The 22,934-nt window shown below is 44.1% G+C and overlaps 1 protein-coding gene across 1 annotated transcript in view; it reads left to right on the plus strand.

The window, feature by feature from the left end:
- The window catches only part of Parp1 (poly(ADP-ribose) polymerase 1), a 44,393-nt gene that overhangs the window by 16,411 nt on the left and 5,048 nt on the right, over positions 1-22,934 (plus strand). The window contains exons 4-17 of the mRNA XM_026405764.2: positions 533-747; positions 2,119-2,218; positions 4,409-4,525; positions 5,263-5,439; positions 7,890-8,037; positions 9,450-9,590; positions 10,278-10,520; positions 10,831-10,899; positions 11,057-11,189; positions 12,135-12,330; positions 14,886-15,014; positions 18,840-18,923; positions 20,614-20,736; positions 21,449-21,577. Of these exons, the coding sequence (XP_026261549.2) occupies positions 533-747; positions 2,119-2,218; positions 4,409-4,525; positions 5,263-5,439; positions 7,890-8,037; positions 9,450-9,590; positions 10,278-10,520; positions 10,831-10,899; positions 11,057-11,189; positions 12,135-12,330; positions 14,886-15,014; positions 18,840-18,923; positions 20,614-20,736; positions 21,449-21,577 (2,004 nt within the window). The remainder of the gene's footprint in view (positions 1-532; positions 748-2,118; positions 2,219-4,408; positions 4,526-5,262; positions 5,440-7,889; positions 8,038-9,449; positions 9,591-10,277; positions 10,521-10,830; positions 10,900-11,056; positions 11,190-12,134; positions 12,331-14,885; positions 15,015-18,839; positions 18,924-20,613; positions 20,737-21,448; positions 21,578-22,934) is intronic.

Here is a 22,934-nt window from a genome sequence, read left to right on the forward strand (position 1 = left end):
ATGTGTAGAGACCAGAAAGTACATGGGAGGATGAAACAAGCAAAAAAGTTCCTCTTGAGGCGGGGTTGTGGCTCAGTGTTAGCATGCTCACCTAGCATGCGTGAGGCACTGGGTTCGATCCTCAGCACCATGTAAAAATAAAGACAATAAAGTCCATCAACAACTAAAAAAAAATATTTAAAAAAAAGTTCCTCTTGGGATAGGGAGCTGCACTGGGGGGCCAGCCAGATGTTGTGTGAGATCCAAGTTGTATCCAGCACAACACATCAGGTATTCTTGTGCCTGCCTTAGGTCAGCATCCTCAGGGAAATGTTCTCAGTCCCTTACTGTCCCCATTCAAAATGGGATGCAGATCCTTATGGGTAACATAATCCTTGGTGACATAAGAGCTAAAACTTCACAGTAGTCTTTGAGTTGCTGGCCAGGCCGTGACCCCAAAGCTTTTTGCCAATTGGAATACAGGCTGGCCTTCTGCATGTTGTTCACTGCACTGCTTTGACGCTCCCTATACCACATTCTGCTTTTCCCACAGGGCCAGATGCGCCTGTCCAAGAAGATGCTAGACCCAGAGAAGCCACAGCTGGGCATGATTGACCGCTGGTACCACCCAAACTGCTTTGTCAAGAACAGGGAGGAACTGGGCTTCCGGCCTGAGTACAGCGCCAGCCAGCTCAAGGGTTTCAGCCTCCTTTCAGCGGAGGATAAGGAAGCTTTGAAGAAGCAGCTCCCAGGAATTAAGAGTGAAGGGTGGGTGGAGCTTGGTTGCTAGGTGGGGGTATTAAGGGAGGCCTAAAGACCTTATAAATTCTGTACTGTTTCTTGTTTTACTTGGATGTCTGTCACAAATCTAGGGAGATGTAGACTAATGCATGGTGACTGCAGGGTTGTGGGAGCGTCACATAAAGACCACCACTCTGTACTGTTGAGTATTCCCCTTGCCTAGGTTATCGCCATGGTTCCTCTGATCCCCTCACTACCCACCTTCATTGTCTCCTTAGCATCCTGTAGGCATGTGTGTAACTGGGTCTCAGGGAACGGTACTGAGGGAATCATGCACATTTGTCAACAGCGACTGGCAGTGGGTAATGAGCTCCCCATCTTGGAGTTGAGAGCCTTGAGTCCATAGGCAGCCCCTCTCCTTCCTATTGACCCTTTGCTGGCCCCTCAGTCCCAGAGAGAGTGGCTTGTTAATGAGCACACCAAGGGCAATGTGGCAGTGCTGGTGCGTCATGCCCCTGGGATAGCAGCTGGGCCATGGTCATCAAGCAGTCTCATGCATTATTTCGGTTAATAACACACAAGCTCATTACACTGGCACATATGACTCTGGAATGTGTAAGAAAACCAGCAAACCAGGCCCATAAATGAAGTCCTCAGCATGTTGCAAGTGTGGTATGGATGTAGGGATTCACCAGCCACATTTATGTATGATACCAAAATGCTACACATTTGGTTTGTCAGGCACTGAAGTCCCCTGTAATTGGGCTATTTTATCTGGTTATCATCACAATCATGTAAGGCATTCTCTCCCTATTTTATGGATGAGGAAAATATAAAAGTTTGAACTTAGTTCACTGTTGGCCAGGACAGACTGGTTAGAAGGGCTTTCACCTGTCACTTCATGTTTAGGTTCTGAGTACAGTCCCATCTCTGGTAATTGTCTCCTGGCCTTGGGAGCAGCCTTGTGTTTTAGCTCCAGAAACTCAGTGATGACACCCATGTTTGTCTGCAATCCTTGCCTTTCAGCTGTGGTTTATTTCCAGTGGAGTCCCCACCAGAACTTTCCTAGTGATTTTGTACCTAGAGTTTTGAAATCAAATGGGGCCTGAGCTCTGAAACCTGTAACCAGTTCTAAGGCCCCAGAACAAATTTCAGCTCACCTCCTTGGGTAGCAGAGTATATTATGAAATGGATAGTCTCCTGCCTTCTTGGTTGCAAATACTGCCTGAGTGTTTGACCAGAAGTTCCTAAGAGCCCTGAGTGGGACACGTTGCAGGTAAGTGACAAGCATGTGTAGGGCCCAATATTAGGAGTTAAAATGATATTGAATTGTGTCATTACACATCATTGGTTGTCTGTTTCAGTTACTGGTTCTTTTATATTCCATGTCTCCTTCAGAAAGAGAAAAGGTGATGAGGTGGATGGAGTAGATGAAGTGGCCAAGAAGAAGTCTAAAAAAGACAAAGACAAGGACAGTAAGCTTGAAAAGGCCCTCAAAGTGAGTTCCAAGCTTTGTCTCCTTTCATCGTTCTGTTTCATTCTCCTCGTTCTGGGAAGAAAATTCAAGGAAATATGTCCCACTTACTAGGATAGGATCTTTAAGAATTCTCAGATTGATAACCTTTGTTGATAGCCTGGCTTTCTTCCCAGTTAGATTTCCTCCTCTCAAATATAAGATTTTCATTTGGAGGAGAACCCACAATTTGGCCATAGGTTCCAAGCCTGTATCCAGGCTCAGACAGACAAAGCACTCAATCCTCACTAACCAGACTCAGCTAGGGAGGGAGAATCATGCTTCATCCTAATTGGGCCTTGCTATACATTCTGCATCTTTGGGGATACTTGCAAACATAAGAAACCAAGTATTAAATTCAAGGATACTAGAGGTTCACAACATGGACAAGTGTTTTGAAGATTTGAAGAGAGAAAGTTTTTCTACTTTATTTTTTTTGGTTCCAGGGATGAACTCAGGGACACTGAGCCACATCCCCACATCCCCAGCCCAACTCTCACTGAGTTGCTTAGCACCTCGCTTTTGCTGAGGCTGGTTTTGAACTTGTGATCCTCCTGTCTCATCCTCCCTAGCCCCTTAGATTATAGTTGTTTGTGCCACTATACCCAACTTCATTTTTTAAATGAAGGTCTCAGTAAGCAAAGAAGTGGAAGGCATGTGATGAAAGAGGAGAGATACTGGGTGTTTGGGAAATTAAAACAGTTGATCTCTTCCTGGGAACATGGTTTGTGTGAGCCATCTGCTTGGATCTCTTGTGTGAGTGTTCAGATTTTGCTGGTGAGATAAAAATTAGAGCTGAGTATGGCGGTGCACACCTATAATCCTAACAACTCAGAAGGTTGAGGCAGTAGGATCACCATGCACCACCATACTCAGCAAAAAAAGAATCTATTGTGTGCCATTCTGAATTTTCCCTTCATTTAGTTTGGTGTTATTCTCTCTATTGTTGCCAGAGATGTAAAGAAAGAAGAATAAATTGCTCCCTTAGCCTTCCCACCCTGGCACCTCTGTTTCTGCTGGCTCCCCTTCCTTGGTTGTGAAGAAAATAGTTCAGATACTTTCATTTAATCCTATCCCCACTACACTTTTTCCTTGCACCTCCTTATCTCCTTATTTCTTTGCCTCAGCATGTCCCCTGCTATAGGGAGGGTGAGAGTGTTGTTAAGAGCCTTTAAACATGGAACTGGGAAGCAAGCTGAGTGTATGACTGCAGCTTCACCAGAGGAGTTCAGATGCTCACTTGGTGCTGATAGCAACACCTTTGTTATGGTAGGGCTGGCATTGTCATCTCCATTTTACAGAGGTGGGATCTGTGACTGAGATGGTGCATAACACCCACCCTCCTAGGAAAGAGGAAGCTCATCCTGGCCTTGACTCTAAAACAAACAGGCTGATACTTGCCTCAGCAAGGTGGTTGTGAGAATAAATGAAATGATATGTGCAAGTGTCTCACAAAGGACATAAACATTAAAGTCAAGATTTAGCCAGGCATAGTGGCACACTTGTAATCTAAGCAACTCAGGAGGGTTAGGCAGGAAGATTATAATTTTAAGGCCAGCTTGGTTGACTTAGGGAAACCCTGCCTCAAAAAAATAAGGAACAACTGGGAAGTAGTTCCATGGAAGAGTGCCCTGGATTCAGTTCCCAGTACTACAATAAAATGAATAAAATTAAGACTAAAATTCCGTTTCCAAAAGAGCTTAAATATATTCTTGCATGATTCTGAATACAGTGTAATATTAAGAGAACTAGTGCTTGGAAATCACTGGAAGAATAGCCATATTTTACCTCCTTTAATTGCTGGATGTTGGCTAGGGTAAATGTGGACCCTGAGTCCAACCTAGAACTTCCCAGGCTCTTCTCTGTATCTCCTGGTATTTGTTTATTAGGGATTGGTTGCAGGGCCTCTTGGGACTTGGTTTCAGCCTTCCCCATACCCCAAGTAGTCTCTCCTCCCCACCTTGTAGAGTATTCTTCAAGAGACCACACTTCAGTTTTAATTTAATATCCACATGAGTGTGACTGGGAGTAGAAGTTTGCTAGCTCACCTTGGAGAGGCAACACAGGTGATTCATAAGTGTAGATTTGGAGGCTGAAGGCTGGGGGCAGACACTTTCAGTTGACTTCCTCTTTTTGAAAAGAGCTGGTCTCTGACCTGCTGGGTCTTGTCCATAGGCCCAGAATGACCTGATCTGGAACATCAAGGATGAGCTAAAGAAAGTGTGTTCAACAAATGACCTGAAAGAACTGCTCATCTTCAACAAGCAGCAAGTGCCTTCCGGGGAGTCCGCGGTGAGCTGCCTTTGTGTTAAGTGGGACGTGCGTGTGAGGTCAACCCTGGCGATTTGGAGTGACTGTCTCATGGAGCATGGGAGGCCCTCCATTTGAACACCTGCTGGTATTAACTGAGAGGAGTAAAACTTCTGTAGTTGTGTTGCACGGTCATCATTGCCATCAAGGTCAGCATTTCCCTGGGACAAATGGCGTGGACTTTCTTAGACCAAACTAAACATTACCATTTGTCATTCTTAGAATTTTGGTGAGGACTAACATGAGACATATATTTACCTTGTGTGTGTTCATGCTACGTGCTTTGCACTCTCTGCTGCCTCTGCCCAAACTCCCCAGGATTGCCAAGCCTGCAGAAGGCATAGATTTAAGGAAACATGGGAACTCAGTGGCATGCCCATGTGCCACTGGTTTTTCCCACTTCCTCTTCCCTGCTGTTATGCTCTGGAATTGAGCTTGGCACAGCAACCTGTGTAGTAGCAGTGGATGCTCGGACTCTGTCCTGCTTTCTAAGTCCCTGAGGGGAGGAGAGGCTGCAGGATCCCTTGACTTAGAGATAAGGTCTCTGAAAGTTTGAGAACCCACATCTCATTGTTAAGCAGCTGCCCAGGGCTGCTGTGAGCCCCTGTGACAGGCCTCTGCAGTGAGTGAGGTCTGCATAAGGTCTTCCATTGCACATTAGTAACTGTCCTTTATTGGAGTGCTTCCTTTCCTCTCTGACATTTCTTCAATGGCTTCAGATCTTGGACCAAGTCGCTGATGGCATAGCGTTTGGAGCCCTCCTTCCCTGTGAGGAATGCTCTGGCCAGCTGGTCTTCAAGAGCGATGCTTATTACTGTACTGGGGATGTCACTGCCTGGACCAAGTGTGTGGTCAAGACACAGACACCAAATCGAAAGGAATGGGTAACCCCAAAGGTAAGGGGTTGGGAGTGTCTTTATCTCTGCCTTCTGGCCTTGTCTACCCTTGTCCACTAATGACATAGTTCCTATGTTATTTGACTTCTTTGCAGCTGGGCCATCCTCATCAGAATACAGAATAAAATTTTATTTATTAGTTCTATACGTTAGCAAACCACGTAGCTATGGAACCAAAGCACCTGTAAGTTTGAGGTTTGTCTGACTAGTGTAAACCTTGCTTGCAAAGACCATGAAATATTTTTACTTTTATTCTCATGTGCCTACTGTGAGCCAGGTACAAGGGATATAGGATGAGTAAACAGTAATTCCTGCCTTGGATTGAAGAGTTTTTCTCAAGAGCATATCCTTGCCTTAGTGCTAAAGAATTGGGTCTTGTGTTCACATGGCTCCTCAAATCAAGCATTTTCTTCATTGAAATGGAACTCTATTGAATTCTCAGATATTCAGGACACAGAAAGCCTCAGTTGGAAAGCCTTCTTTGGAGAACTACTGGTGGGGATCTGACAGGATCTCACCTGTTTGCTCAGACTCAGGTCACCTGTTCCCTGCCTCTGTGTGTGGAACATTTGAAACAATGGCATATAGTAAGGTGTTAAGCACCAACTGTTCCACACCTAGAACTGAACTTCCATTTTGGGTTGGTTTTTTGTTTGTTTTGTTTTATCTTGGATTTTGTGGGGGTTTTTGTTTTGATTGTTTTGTTTTTGTGATGCTGGGGTTAAAACCCAGGGCCTTGTGCATGCTGGCAAGCACTCTACCACTGAGCCACATCCCCAGCCCTTTACTTCCATGTTTCTCCTGGCCATTGTCTCACTTGCCTCTCTGTTCACTGCAGTAATTCTCTTCCTCCCAGTCTCTTCTTTTTACCTGAGTGGTCACTCTAAAGCGCTTCTGACCCTGGCACTTTCCTCATCCTTAAAATTTTAATAGTGATTCCTCAACATTCCCAGTTTTTCTAATTTTAAATCTTACAGATTCCTATTTTTGTGTTCCTTTTACTGTCCTCAGTGAGAAAATATTAAGATGGCAGTAAGCATAATGAAGTTCTTTGTATTATACATACCAATTACAAAGCATCTATGTACATTTTTAGAAGGTATGTACATGGGACTGGGGTTGTGGCTTAGTGGTAGAGTGCTTGCTTCACATGCATGAGGTCACTGGGTTCCATTCTTAGCACCACATAAAAATAAATAAATAAAATAAAGATACTGTGTCCATCTATAACTAAAAAAAAAAAAAATACTGTTTTTTTAAAAAAGGTATGTGCATATGTGAGACATTTTTCCTTCTTGCAGTATTTGCTGCCTATGTGGATTTGTGAGGTCAGTGGCTATTTCTCCCAGGTGCTTTTCTGACAGAATTGAGGTCAGCTCCTTTGTGTCCCCCAGAGTGCTCATGATCTGGCCTGTGGCCCTTCTGCAGCCTTTGTGCCTTCCTTCTCCCATGCCCCTCACACTCATGGACACACACTCTACCCATCTCAGTCTCTCTTTTACACTCCCAGCAATGGGGAACTACTCAGGGTTCCATACAGGCCATCGTTTGTTACTCTGATGTCCCTTCTTAGGCAGTTCCCTGCTTTTTCATCTCCTAGCAGTCTCAGGAGGTTGCTTCCTATAAGTGTCCTCCCAGCATCTCCAGTCTTCATCATCTTAGCTTGTCAAGAACTGAGCTCCTGTGATAAAGTTTGCCTATCTATATCTGACTCCCAGAACCAGACTCAACCTCATTCTTGGGGTTGGAAACTGTCTTTAACTTCTCTGCAGTACGTGGCACTTACTGTCAGAAGCTGTCTGTCCATTACCTCAGCTGGCGTTCACTGTGCATGGACTTAGCTGGAAAAGGTGGTTGCACTTGGGTGAAGACTTAGGAACATAGGAACCGGAGTCTTTCCCCAGAGCTTTCTGTTTGACATTTACCTACCTAGAGCAAGACCCATTGTAAATCACCTGAGATGAAGACTGAACCAATGCTGACAGAAGCATTCACAATAAAGGTTGTAGGGCACTCTGTATCTATTTGTTTGCTTTCTAAGAAAGGAAGGGACTTGCCTTCATTTCCTGGTGTTTGCAGTCTTATGGGGCTTTCAATCTTGGGATGGGCATTTCACTCCAGAAAGGCCTAGTGATCAAAGGAGGAATTCAAGAATAGGGTTAGAGAGGTTGCAAGTATAGGTCCCTGTGGCAATTTCCCTGGCCTTATTGTCAAAAGATTTTTATCATAAAATCAGATTGATGCCAGCTGTCTCATAGACATAGAAGTACTAGAAATAAGTATCATAGCAGCAATAAGGTGTCTTTCAGTCTGGCAGTTGCACATTTTTCTATTTTATGTTCTTTAATATAAGAAGGAAAAAGATTGCATAGGCCAAATCTCCTTTGTTATTAGGTGATTATTTCAAAAGATAGCTGGTTTCTTAAAAAACTAAAATTTGTGTTCTTTAGGAATTCCGAGAAATCTCTTACCTCAAAAAATTGAAGGTTAAAAAGCAGGACCGGCTATTTCCCCCAGAGACCAGTGCTCCAGTGGCAGTGGCACCCCCACCCTCTTCAGCCTCAACACCTGCTGCTGTGAACTCCTCTGCTCCAGCAGGTACAGCTCTGGGAGCAACTGTGGGCCAAGCCTACCGTAGCTACTCAGGGAGATGAATTTGCCTCCATGCTGCAGGGACAAGGAGTTGGTGAATAGGATTTTCGGGGTGTGGGGGTCTCTGCTGATAATGTGGGGAAGCCCTTGGGCCCCCTCCCTTACCTGGGACCTCTCCTGGGGCAGGGATAGGGGACATTAACAATATAAAGTCCTCAAAAGCAAATGACTTTCTTACTCTTGTAAGCTTAGAGAGGGGCTCCTGGCCTGTACTCCCTGCAGTGGTGTTTGGTGTGTCCTTCCTGCACTGCGGAACCTCTTTCCAGGCCTTGATTCCCACTTTGGACCCAGTGTTCTACTTGATTCCTATTATATACAGAGTTAGAGAAAGTTCTTGATCAGTATTAGACTTGCTTCAAGCCAAGACAGACAGATGAAAGGCAGAAGAGACCCTCTGGTTATTTACTCAGGGATTCGCTCTAATAGTGAAGGCCACAGTGTTGTGGGTGGAGGATGAGTTTCCACCCCAGAATACTGGTCACTGTCATGCACCACCCTGCTGCTTGCAGCCTGGGTTCAGGTGCATATGTGGGAGGAATGTTCCGGTCCCTCTTTTCAGGGTCCCCTCCTTTGCTTTCCCCTCATTTACATCCAAATTGATGATTTTGTTCTCCGTGGAGACCGTGGCCAGTTTTCAGTGAAGTTCTGTCAGTGTCTCTAATATCTGCCTTCTGAGTGAGAGCAGGAAGGAAGTCTTCCTACATCTTCTGGTCCAGGCACTGTGTTAACCAACACTTTGTTCCTGTCTGCAACAAACAGAAGGCAGCCCCTATCTAGCCCATCTACCCTGGACTCTCCAGCACCAGCCTACCTTTTTTTGCTTAGAATGATTTTGCTCAGTTTGATTGTGCTAACCAAAACCTTGAGCAGTTGTCACAGACATGTCTAATTTTTAAATAAGAATTACAGTTTGTTTTAAACAGGAGGTGGGTTGAGAGGAATCAAAGAAGGTATTAGGAGCTCACGTGATCTACCCTCTGCCTACTCCACTCTGACCTCCTGGTCCCTCATCCCCAAGTTCATTCGTCTTCTACCCTCAGAGCAGACCAAAGGTCTTCCACCTAACCACCCAGATCACAACATTTCATGGCTTGTCCCCTGCCCTTCCTGTCCATATTGAGGGGTGCATATGGGTTCTCAGTTGGCAGTCTGCTTTCCCTCTGGTCCTTTATTTCGGTTTTTCATGGGCTTCCCCACCCCTTACTCCCACAAAAAGCTGATAAAAGAGGGACGCTTGCCAGGGATCCTGCAGCCTGGCTTCCCTGGGTACTTGCTGCTTGGTTTTCTGCTCCTCCTCCCCTCTTCCTGGGAGCAATGCCAGAGTGTCCAAAGTGATGATTCTGTTCTTGCTATCCCAGATAAGCCCTTGTCCAACATGAAGATCCTGACACTTGGGAAACTCTCCCGGAACAAGGATGAAGTGAAGGCCACAATCGAGAAACTCGGGGGCAAGTTGACAGGGACGACCAACAAGGCCTCTCTATGCATCAGTACTAAAAGTGAGTTTAAAGATTAACTTGTAAGGCAGAACAATGTTTCTATCTTGCAAATGTGATGAAGGTTCAGTGAGGAAATTTGTGACAAACATCACTCAAAAACTCATCATCATCACTCATGTTTTTTTACAAAGGGAAACCAGTATTTGCACTTTGTAGTGCAGTAGCATACATTTGCATGTGTCTTTTTTGCCAACCAGCTATAAACTATTCTTGACTATGTTGCACTGTTTTGCAGCACATTGGTGGGATTGCAGGAAAACAAAAGTTCACAACTCAAGTAGGTTTGGAAAATGCAGAGATAAACAGGTTTCTTTTGTTGTTGTTAGTGGTACTGGAGATTGAACCCAGGCCCTCATGCATGCTAAGCAAGCACTCAGTCACTGAGCTATATCCCGGCCCATTCCTTTATGGGGAAATTGGGCCTATGTGCTTGACCTTGTCTGTGGCACCTCTGACATCTCACCCTATTGAGTAGTTCGGAGAGGGCTGCCCTTGAGTTATCACACCTTAAAGCAGATTGGCCGGTAAGACTGTTGTTGGGATGCAGCCAGCTCTGTGAGCCTTAGAATTGAAAGGCAAGGAGAGCTGCAGGTGACGAGGGTGGGGAAGTAGAACTGTAGTCATTGGAGACTTGGTTTTAGTTTAAAGCTTACTGCTTAGGGCTTTTTTCCCTCCAATTTTGAACAGAGGAGGTAGAAAAGATGAATAAGAAGATGGAGGAAGTGAAAGAAGCCAACATTCGCGTTGTGTCTGAAGAGTTCCTTCAGGATGTCTCCGGCTCGACCAAGAGCCTTCAGGAGCTATTCTCAGCACACATCTTGTCCCCATGGGGCACGGAGGTGAAGGCCGAACCTGTTGAAGTAGTGGCCCCAAAGGGAAAGTCAGGGACTGCACTCACCAAGAAGAGCAAGGGCTCTACAAAGGAGGAAGGTGAGAGCCCCTAATTGCCCCTTCTTGGGTCCAAGGGCCAGGGAGATCAGTGGCCCCATCCTGCCATGGTTCAGAGACTATCTGTGGTGACTGGTTTGCCTGTGTAGGGCCTCTCCATCTGTGTCCCTGAATGGTCAGCTGAAAGCTGCCTAAAGCAATGTTTTCAACTCAGTTTTCAGCAGCCTCCTTGGCTGGTCGGGCAAGCAATGCAAAGATGCCATGCTGGCAAATCATGCATATGAAAAATACTCATTTGCCTTCTATCTTCCCCTTTCTGGTTTAATTTTGGTTTTCTGTGTCTGCTACCAAGGTATCAACAAGTCTGAAAAGAGAATGAAATTAACTCTTAAAGGGGGAGCAGCTGTTGATCCTGACTCAGGTAAGTAAATAGGGAACACGCAGGTCTGTAGGGAACCTCCCTACTGAGGAAGGTGTGGTGCATCCATCTAAGTGGGGGTTATCTAGGCTCCTAAGACCCCTCTGCCTGAGAGCATGGGCCTTGGGTGAGAACTGCAGGAGCTTTACCTCTGGGACAGGTCTGGAACACTCTGCACATGTCCTGGAGAAAGGCGGGAAGGTCTTCAGCGCCACCCTTGGCCTGGTGGACATAGTGAAAGGGACCAACTCCTATTACAAGCTGCAGCTTCTTGAGGATGACAAGGAGAGCAGGTAAGCCTGGGGCCACTGTCCAGGGGTAGGCCTGTCCTGTCCACTTTGTGAAACCAAGGTTGCTCTCAGACCGGGGCCTAAGACCTAATCACAAAGAACCAAAATATTTTAAGATCATTCTGTAAAGAGAAGGGAGCCGCTGCTACCAATTGTGTAACTCTCCTTGGGCCTACCTCTTCCTGGGTTGGCTTCGCATATTCTCCAAAATGGCTTTTCTTTTCTTCTAGTAACAGAATCAAGATTTAAGATTTTCTCATTGTACCTGGGTTTTTTGTGAGTTTTTTTTTTTTTTCAGTATTTATTTTTTTAGTGTAGATGGAAAAATACCTTTATTTTGTTTTTATGTGATGCTGATGATCTAACCCAGTGCCTCACACATGCATTCTACCTCTGAGCCACAACCCCAGCCCCTGTATTCGTGTTTTTAAGTTCTTTTTTTTTTTTTTAAAGAGAGGGGGAGAGAAAGAAAGAGAATTTTAATATTTATTTTTTAGTTATTGGCAGACACAACATCTTTGTTTGTATGTGGTGCTGAGAATCAAACCCGGGCTGCACGTATGCCAGGCGAGCGCGCTACCGCTTGAGCCACATCCCCAGCCCCATGTTTTTAAGTTCTTGAAGCATACGAAGTTTGGAGAGCATTGAACTTTTTTATTAGTTGTGGCATAGAAAATTAGATCCAGGGTTTGATACATGTTATGCAATTTCTCTACCATTTTGAGTTACATCCCTGAATTTACTCTTTAATGTTACTTTAAATTACTAAAATGATCATGATCATTTTTCATTTAGAGTTCTCCCTTGGTGCTGGAGATGTAACTCACTGGTAGAACTGGTAGAGCATTTGCTTCACAAGTCCCTGGGTTCTGTCCCCAGCACCCAAACAATAAATAAAAGTTCTCCCTCCCTAGATGGAAGCTCATCCCCCTCTTTCCCCATTCATAGGTACTGGATATTCAGGTCCTGGGGCCGTGTGGGCACAGTGATTGGTAGTAACAAATTGGAGCAGATGCCATCCAAGGAGGATGCCATTGAACATTTTATGAAATTATATGAAGAAAAAACGGGGAATGCCTGGCACTCCAAAAACTTCACAAAGTATCCCAAAAAGTTCTACCCTTTGGAGATTGACTATGGCCAGGTAATCAATCATTTAATGTTCCTACACTATCTACTCCTAATAAAAGGATGGGATGTCTTATTCTTTAAAAAAACACATTATGGATCACATAGTGTTATTAGGGAATATTACCCAGTGTTCAGAGAACTAAATCCAAACAAACAAAAAACCTAACATTCTACTACCAAAGATAACAAAAGAAAACTCTGGAGCAATATCTATGAATATATAGAAGGCTTTTTATCTGAACCCAAGATTCATTGTAGATCATGTGATAGAAATACAATAGCTTGACATGCTCTGCCAAGAATTTGGGATTACTAGGAATAATCCCAAATTATTCCTAATAGCTATATTATATAGTTTGAGAATATTCCTATGTATGTTATTTGACAGCATTTAGTTTTCTTTTGGTTGATACTTTTGTGTTCCTTCAAGGGATATGGAGAACAAAGTGTTAACCTTTTTAAAATAAGACTGTATTCACAACTATAGTCCTAACAACTCAGGAAGCTGAGGCAAGAGGATCACAAGTTCAAGGCTAGCCTCAGCAACTTAGACCTTGTCTCAAAATAAGAAAACTGGAGATGTAGTTCAGTGAATTCAATCCCAGTACCCCACCCCTCACTCCACTCCCCCAAAAGAATCTATTACTCTTAATGTGGGAAATACACATTCATTTTATAAAAGGAAGGAGATTTGTAGATGAGATTTTAATTCCAAATCTTTGAGACTTGGGATGTCAAGGGCAATTTTTTTTCTTCATAGGGGTTATCATGAGCTCTCACACTAAAGTAGGATTTACCTTTTTATTATATAGTATTAGGTGGAGACCTTAAATTGGAGGCACAGAGGCTTGGTCTGACTTAGTAGTGCCCCCTACTGAATTAAATACTTGTTTTAGAAATTTTTGAGAAATAAATACAAAGATACAAAAAATAGAAACCACCCAGAATTAGCCACAGTTAAAATCATGGTGTATATATCAGTCTAATGTCTTTAAAATTGGATTCCTCCCTTACGTGTTAGGTTGCAACCATCCACCTTCTGCCCTAAGGTTCTGGGAGCATTTCCTCATGCCTTCAAAGTTTTTTGTAGTCACCGTTAAAAAAGCAAAAAGAAAACAGTAAAATTAATCTTAGTAATTAACTTAACCCAGTATATGCAAAATATTCTCCTTTTAACATATGATTGAAAACCATTAATCAAATTATTAATGAGAAAATTTTTTCTATATTAAGTCTGAAATTAGTTGCTTATTTTACACTCACAGGACTTAGTTTGGAGAGACCACAATTCAAAACCTTAGTAACTATATATAACTATATTTCTGAGTAGCTACCATATTAAATTAAACTGCATTGATCTAGAGCATTAGTTGCTAGACTACATAAAATTTCATCCTGTGAGTGGGCCAAAAATCAAAATTGATCAAAATAGTTCCCTCACTCCTATTTAGATTACATCTAGGCATTTGCTATATTAACTGCCAATACACATAAATATTTGTGTGCTTCTGTAATTCATTAGAAGTGGAGTTCATAGGTCAGAAGGAATGTGCACTTGATAAAGCTTTTTTTTGTTTGTTTTTTGTTTATTTTTTGGGGGGGTATTGGGGATTGAACTCATGGCCTTGCTCATGTGAGGCAAGCGACTCTACCAACTGAGCTATATCCCCAGCCCCTTGATAAGGCTTTTTAACATATTGATAGTTTGCCTTTCCAGTGAGTTCACATTTAAGACTCAGTATTATAGCATGGAGACAACCTCCACTATGAGAGTAACAACAGCAGCCTTGAGCATTGACAGCCCTTGGTTAAGCCAGGCAGGTTACAGGTTCAAAGCCCAATACCAGTTACCTTCCACCAAACAAATGCCAAACACTGTTAGTGGTTAGGTACTATTGTGTGATATTGACCTAACCTTCAGGAAGCAGGGATAAAGTCACATGTAGTGTGTTGAGGCAGTATGATTCCAGAGAGCAAGGCTGAGGGGTGGAAAACCAAAGTAGAGGGAGAGGTGGCTCCTGAATTGTGCCCAGCCAGACTGCGGCAGAGAGGGAAGGCGAATGCCAGCATGTGCTTTTACACTGACAAGCTGGCTGGCAGGAAATGATACTGGGTGCTAGATCTATTGGGACTTCAGAGAAGTCTGTATAAACTTGTTCTTGCAACAGCTCTTGGGAGAGGAGTTTGCCCATAAGTCCTATGTCCCATCTTGGTCCAAGGTTCACCTTCACAACTGCTCATTATTTCCATGTTGGGCCTTAGAGGGCACTTGAGATTACCATACAGGGTGCTAGCAAGCCCAAGAAGAATCAGCCCATGCAGATTCTTCCATGGTGGCTGGAATAAGGATCTGGAGCAGCCAGGAGAACATGAGAGTGCATAGGAATTATGTGCCCATGTGCAAAGCCACATGTACTCCTGACCTATCTCCCAGAAAAAAGTAGCTCTTAGCTGTTTTTTGCTTATGCCACTCCATCCTGTGTCCTAATTGCCATGTCCCCCAATAGCAATACCACCTTGCCTGGGCTGTCAATTTGGTTCTCTTATTGATTTTATTTCTACTTTAAGGATGAAGAAGCGGTGAAGAAGCTGACAGTAAACCCTGGCACCAAGTCTAAGCTCCCCAAACCAGTGCAGGAACTCATTAGGATGATCTTTGATGTGGAAAGTATGAAGAAAGCCATGGTGGAGTATGAGGTTGGTGCCTTTGATGATTTGTGAGCATTTGCTAAGAGTGAAGATTAAGTGTTGAGCTAAAGACGAACTCTTTGGTGGTTCTTGTTTTCTCTTGTGTGCTTCTCAAAAATAGAAAACACAGGACAGCAGCTTCTTGTATCTGCCCTTCCTCAGAGAGTGTGAATATGGAATCCTGAAGCCCTTGCCCTTTTGCCAAAGATCATTTGATTGTTTTGAAACATGTAGTATGTTGTAGAGAACTGTCCCCACGTCCCCAATCCCCTTTGTACTTTTTCCCCTCCTAGGTGCCGTGATAGCATGGGTAGGTCTATTCTTTGGGGGCCCAAGTAAACTGGCCAACTAGACTTGTCATGAAAAGTCTGAACAGTCTGCTTGAAGAAAAAGCGAACTGTTAGTTTTCTATCACTCTGACAAAATACCTGAGAAAAATCAACTTATGAGGGAGAAAATGGTTATTTTGGCTCACAGTTTCAGATTTCAGTCCATGGTAGTTTGGCCCTGTCACTTCAGGCATCTGTTAGCATAGTACCTCGTGACAGAAGCACATAGGGGATGAAGCATGTCACCTCACGGTAGCCAGGGAGCAGAATAGATACGAAGGGGCCAGGATTGCCAGGCCCCCCTCAAGGGCACACCTCCAGTGACCTTACTTCCTTCCACTAGGCCCCCACCTACTAAAGGTTCTACCACCTTCAGTAACACCGAAGGCTAGCAACCAAGCCTTCAGCATATGAGCCTTTTGGGGACATTTAAAATCCAAACCATAGCACTGTTAGAAGGCACAGAGAGCCTCTGACTCTTGCTTCCTCTGATAGGACACATACTAGCTATTTTTAACAAAGGGATGGAATGGTGGTTGGTTGAGTCCAGCACTGTAGGTGGAGGCCAAGCACTTCATGTGCATTCTGCACCTCGCCTCCATTCTTCCCCAGGAAACAAGTGCAGAAGGGCTTCTCATTTCTTGCTGCCTGTCTAGCAAACACAGCTTCTCCCTTCCCCAGCCACTGAGCCCAGAGGCTTCAGGGTGCTCTGGAAAACAAGCAGCTTCCTGTGTCCTGGGCTCCTAGGAACCCAATGCAGAGGGTAAGATTCTTGGATTAATCGGCCATTCTGTTCCTTCTCCAAGAAGAGGCTGCTCACTCACCCTCATGTTCTATGACTTCCCATGTTCTTCAACCCCATAGACATCAGGACCAACCCAGCATCTCCCTAGCAGGAGCTCCACGTAGCAGGACTGCTCTGCCCCCACTGCTGTTACAGAGCAGCGTTGAATTACATCCTCTGATGAGTTTGGAAAAGGCCAGGGCCCATTTTCACAGAAACATAACATGACTTCTGTCTGCAAGAATGACTAGTTTAAACAACTTACGGCATACCAAGATGTAGGTGTATGCAAGAGAAGAGAGGAGTTGCTGGGGTAAGGGGAAAAGAAAAGGATTAATGTCTCATTCATGTTCTGAGGTCCGTGCATCATTTCTAGCCTTTTGTACTCCGGTTTGTCTGTGATTCATAGATGTTCTCAACTATCCTCAGACCCAACTCTTCCTGTGAAATGATGTTTTTATGTTGATTTTTTTACTTAGCTGGTTAATTAAATAGCAGGAAGAGAAAGGCCAGGGCCTCTGCTGCTGAGACACCAGAAGGCAGCCTGTGGTAAGTGTGAGGAAAGCAGGTGCCTACCTTGAAACTGAGTGAAGGAGCCCACATGGGATTGAGGTCAATAAGCAGACATGGTGATCCTGGGGAGGGGGAGGACAGGGGTTGTGGCTCAGCAATAGAGTGCTTGCCTAGCACGTGTGAGGTGCTGGGTTTGATCCTTAGCACCACGTAAAAATAAATAAATAAAATAAAGGCATGTGATTATCTACAACCAAAAAAATTTTTAAAGAGGTAGTGGGGGGGCTGGGGATGTGGCTCAAGTGGTAGCGCGCTCGCCTGGCATGCGTGCGGCCCGGGTTCAATCCTCAGCACCACATACAACGATGTTGTGTCTGCCAATAACTAAAAAATAAACATTAAAAAATTCTCTCTCTCTCTCCCTCCCTCTATCACTCTCTCTTTAAAAAAAAAAAAAAAAAAAAAAAAAAAAGAGGTAGTGGGGAGGGGAATCCAGACTGCAGCTCTAGGAGCCACTTCTGGCTGCAGCTATGGCTCTAGGGTTCTAGCATTGATTAAAGTATGTGTTCTTTTTCAAAAACAAAAACCTTCTACCACTTGAAAATTCTTGTCTTTTGTTTCTGGTCTGGAGCCCAGGGTCTGTAGGCATTGCTCCCACTTCTCCCTAAACTGGGCTGCTATGAATCTGGCAATCCCAGCTGTATGTCCAGTGCTACGCCTGAGTTTCTTTTCCAGAATGAGGGAGGGAGTTGTATTTTTTGAGTTCTTTCATCCTGCTGGCCTGTGTGTACATTTTGAGGGGTTTAAAATTAGGCCAACTAGGTGTTTTTTGTTTTGTTTTATATAAACACCAGAATTATACGCTTGGGGACTATTTGCTTCTCCTGGACGTCTGCTCTTGCTCTGGTCACCCTGTACTTAATGGAAACATCTCTTCTAAGAGTTCCTTCTTTAGAACTGCTTTTAAAGTCAATTGATAATCCACACTAAAGTCACTCTGCTTTTCTGTTGTACCATGTTCTTCTTCCTCAGACTTGGCTCAACTATTTAACTATTGCCTAAAATCAGATCTTCCCCCTCAGGGTAGAAGGTATATGTATTTCCTGTGCAGAGAAGCATGCATGCCAGGGCTTGTGGCTGTTAAATTAGAAGCTATTGTCACTGGCCCCTGATTGCTGCCTAGTGAGCTGAGTATCTTTAACATCCTCTTATTTAATTTTATCACCATAGCAATCACATTTCTAAAATTCTTGTTCAGCTCCATCTTGTTCCAGGGTACTCCAAGAGGTGCTGGAAGACCAAAGATGGTTAAGGCACATTCTTAACTCCCAGGAACTCTGCCTTCTTGTCAATGTCTATTGGGAAAGGCCAGGTGACAAATGCCTTAGGATATAGAGTGTGGGGACCACTGATAGCTAGATGTCTCAACCTGGGGACCAAGTAACACAATCAGGGTCTCTCACAGGATGGAGTTGAGTCTGTCTTTCAAGGAAGGTGGCCCCATTTTACAAACGGGGAACCAAGGTTGGTTGAAAGCAGCTGCCTTCCTAGCTAATGTGATTGATCAATCAGGCCTTCTGCCTGCAAGTCCCATGCTTTTCTGCTTTGGCATGCAGCCTGCCTGCCTTAAGGGTCACTCCCATTATAGTACAAGCAGTGGCAGTAGTGTTGGAACCAGTGTCTAACCTTTTGGAGTGACTGATTTGAATGAGGCAGCATTGATTAAAGTATGTGTTCTTTTTCAAAAACAAAAACCTTCTACCTCTTGAAGATTCTTATCTTTTGTTTCTGGTCTGGAGCCCAGAGTCTGCTGCCTTGGCTCTGGGATCCTGGAAAAGTGGCCTGAGGTGGGGAATCATGACCAATGGGCCCTAATTCTCACTTTGAAATTGGATTGGGGATTATGCCATACTCTCTTCTAGAAGTGATTAGGCTTTTTGAGAATAAGGATGGGGCACTGGCTTATCCCAGCCATGAATGAAGTGAGCAGAAATCTTCTTCCAGACAAACCCCAGCTTCCAAGGTGGGGAGGGGCTGTGTCCTCTGTTGAGTTGGGTTACTGGGTCTCCCCAGGAAAGCCAGGCAGGCCTCTGGCTGCCTCCATTGGGGGCCCAAGAGGCCTACAGCAGGTAGATGATTGGTCCAGCCCTTCTGTCATCACACTGCAGTATGCTCAGCTTTCACAGGGCACTCACCCTGTCTCCTCAGATTGACCTTCAGAAGATGCCCTTGGGGAAGCTGAGCAAAAGGCAGATCCAGGCTGCATACTCCATCCTCAGTGAAGTCCAGCAGGTGAGCAAGGAGCTGCCTGGGTATGTCATTTTCCATTCTAGTTTTAACAAAACTGAAGTACCAAACCATAATTCATGAGGATGTGGGTTTTTTTCAATTCAGGATCTCTATTAAAGTGCCTGTCACTGGCCAAAATTATCATAAAACTTATGAACAGCACATTTCAGATATGTAATAAACTTCCTATAAACTTGACCCAGATTTTCGTCCTCCTGTCTCTTAAAAACACTGATTTTATTTTGTGTATCTGTAAGAGTTAGGCTGTTTGTTTTGCAGTTACTAGGAAGTCTTCAAATAGAAGACATTTTCTTTCATTTATGCTTATTCAGCATTTATTTAGTATGTACCAAGGTTCTCCGGTCCTCAGAACCTTCAGGCTAAATCCTAGAGGATTTGGAATATTCTTCTTATATTTGGGAATAGAGTACACTCTGTGAAGAAACAGAAGTACCCAGGAAGGGTACTGCCTGGCTACTGGAGAAAAGGCCCTGAAACAAAGCAGTTAAATCAGTTACAGCCCAACATGGTGGGACATTCCTGTAATCTCAGCTTCTCAACAGGCTGAGGCAGGAGGATCACAAGTTCAAGGCCAGCCTTAGCAACTTAGTGAGATCCTGTCTCAAAAAAGAAAAAAGGGCTGGGGATGGCTTAGTGATTAAGAATTACTGTGTTCATTCCCTAGTGCGTGCCCCCCCTAAAAAAAAAAAATCCAGTTACAGCTGGCCCAGAGCAATCAGTTCTTTTCCTGTTATCTACTAGCTGATAATATTCAAGGCTTTTCTTAGTGCAGTCTTTCCCTATTCCAGAAGCACTCGATGTGAGGGCTGGAATAGCTTCCTTTTCCATCATACGGAGCAAGCCTCCAGCACATAGAATTTTGCAGCCTGGAAAAGTGAACACCAGAATGAGAAGTAGATCTGCAGGGTACTAGCTTGTTACCCCATGACCATTCTGTGATCACATAGACTGTTTGCCAAATATGCAGTAACCCCGTGGTCCAGCTTTTCATGCATTTATTTAGCATTCTCTGCATATGGGCACTAAATGACATTATGTCAGTAGGGATTGCTTAGCTTCTCTGTGCCTGGCTACCTGGACCTTCAAGAACAATAAACAAATTCCCCACCTCAAAGGTGGGATCAGTGGATAAAAGGACTTGACTGAATTTTATAACAGTATGAGGGGCTGGGGTGGCTCAGTGGTAGAGTACTCAACTAGCATGCATATGGCACTGGGTTCAATCCTCACCACCAAATAAAAACAAAATAATGTGGCCACCTAAAACTAAAGATACATAAATAAATAAATATTTTTTTAAAAATGGGAAACCCCCAACTTAAAATCTTCCAACAAAGTTAAAGAAATTTTTACAGCAGTAGCTATGAGCCCACTTGTCTAAATTTTACAATAGTTCTTTGTACAAAATGAATTGTCACATGAGAAGCCCATTGTGTTGAGCTGTCCTGTTAGAAAGTAGGAGATCCTATCCCTACTTCGTGCTGTCATCCCAGTAGAAACATGGTCTTCTGATCATTTCCCCACACGTCCTGGCTCAATGGCTCATGCTTACAGCAGACTACCTATAGACTTAGCTGAAACACTCATCCTCTAAAGGAGAAAGTCTAGCCAAATGCTGGAACTTGGAGCTACTGCTTCTCAGTCTTACATTTTTTTCCTCCCTCTTTTCCAGGCGGTGTCCCAGGGTAGCAGCGACTCCCAGATCCTGGATCTCTCAAATCGCTTCTACACTCTGATCCCCCATGACTTTGGAATGAAGAAGCCCCCGCTCCTGAACAATGCAGATAGTGTGCAGGTAGTGCTGAGGCTTGGGAGGAATACCAGGCTACTGGGCTAAGCCTTGCTCCTTTGCAGCTACCCAGTTCCTCATGGTCTGTGGGGGCAGAACCACCTCCATTACCTCATTTTGAAATGAAGTTGGGTTTTTTTTTTTTTGGTTGTTCACAACATTACAAAGCTCTTGACATATCATATTTCATACATTAGATTGAAGTGGGTTATGAACTCCCAATTTTACCCCAAATGCAGATTGCAGAATCATGTCGGTTACACATCCACAATTTTACATAATTGAAATGAAGTTTCTACTCATATTGGTGGAAACAGAGCCACAGGGGATAAATGATTGTTTTTCTTGCCTTTGCTCTACCAAGTCAAATTTGGGAGGAGCCACTGGGCAAGGAGATCTTTACTTGCCCAGAAGGAGCCTATGAGAGTTCCTGACTGAGTTATAGCTTTGTACATCCTTAGTATAAGTTCCCACCTACCATCAGTGGGCAAATGGAAAGGCTGTTCTTACTGCCACCTAACAACTCCTCCAGGCAGTGAAGCTTCATTGGTACTCCAGGAAATGCTGTGAGTGACGATAATAGGCTAACCCTGACGAGCAGGGAGATCTTCCCTCCCACTGTGTTGGACAATGTCTGCACTCCATTTGTGTGCCAAAGGTGTAGAGAATCTGTCTCCCTCAACTTGGCTCTTAACTCTGCGGTCTTTTGTTCCCCCAGGCCAAGGTAGAAATGCTGGACAACCTCCTGGACATTGAGGTGGCCTACAGTTTGCTTAGGGGTGGATCTGATGACAGTAGCAAGGACCCCATTGATGTTAACTATGAGAAGCTCAAAACTGACATTAAGGTAAGAGGGCCTGCCCTTCCCCAAACATCTTAAGCACTTATCCCAAGAGTAGTGGTTCTAAACTTGAATATGCACCAGAATCTCCTGGAGAGCTCATTGAAACACAGATTGCTATAAGTGTGCTTTTCTAATAAATTCTCAGATGTCACTGGAGGTCCTTTGACACCATCTGGACATTTAACCTATAGACAGGCACCTAGTTTGCAAGGCAGACTTCCAAGCTAGCACCTTAGCTAGTGTGGAGACTCATTTTTGAGAACTCTTGTCAAAAAATTCTCTCTTCTCTCTTTTCTTCTCTTCTTCCTCTCCTCTCCCCCACTCCCCTCTCCGTTTTCTACCTCTCTTCACCTCCTTCTCCCTCTCCCTTTCCTTTCTGTTGCCCTTCCCTCCCTTTGTATCTCCCTTCCTCTCTTTCAAAGCAAACCAGAGGGTGGCATAAACCTTGTAATTTTAGGTTCCCACTTAGAAGTGAAATGCCCAATGACAAATATAAGGAAAATATGTGCCTGAGCTTTCTTTTTCCCTGAGGCCAAAATAGCCCAGATTTGGCACACACGTTGTCCTGAACGTAAGTGCGTTAGACAATCATACAGAAATCGCCCTGCCTGGGCCAACCAGAGGAAGAATCTGTGCTTTATCTCCTAACTTGTCCTGAGTTTGGCTTTGTTGCCTGTGCGCCTTGATTTCCTCAGCCGCTGCTTCCCTGTTTGTGGCATGGCAGGGGCTCAAGTGCACTATAGTGTTGAGCCAGAGCCAATTTTCCTTGCTTAGGACAAAGCACAGGTCTAGGGTCCAAGCAGGGTTAGACACCAAATGTCCCTTCTTTTCCCTTCTTTTTATTTATTTTATTTTTTTTAAAGAGGGGAGAGAGAGAGAGAGATTTTTTTTTTTTTTTTCAGTTTTCAGCAGATACAACATTTTTGTTTGTATGTGGTGCTGAGGATCGAACCCGGTACATGCCGCACGCATGCCAGGCGAGCGCTACCACTTGAGCCACATCCTCAGCCCCTTCTTTTCCCTTCTTGATGGGAAAGCTGTGGGTTCTTAGTGAAAGGGTTCTTATTATTTCTGTTTATAATTTTTTAAGATTTTAGTTAAGAGACAGCAGAGAGCCAGGTAGAGTGGCACACGCCTATAATCCCAGTGACTCTCCAGAGACTGAGGCAAAAGGATCACAAGTTTGAGGCCAGCCTGGGTAGCTTAATGAGACCTTGTCTTTAAAAATAAGACATAAATAAAAGGGTGATGTGGCACAGGCCTGTACTTCTAGCAACTTAGGACGCAGAGACAGGGGATCATAAGTTCAAGGCTGTCTCAGCAACTTAGCAAGACTCTATCTCAAATAAGAGTATAGAAA

Source organism: Urocitellus parryii, chromosome 9, assembly GCF_045843805.1.
Source record: "Urocitellus parryii isolate mUroPar1 chromosome 9, mUroPar1.hap1, whole genome shotgun sequence".
Classification (NCBI taxonomy): Eukaryota; Metazoa; Chordata; class Mammalia; order Rodentia; family Sciuridae; genus Urocitellus; species Urocitellus parryii.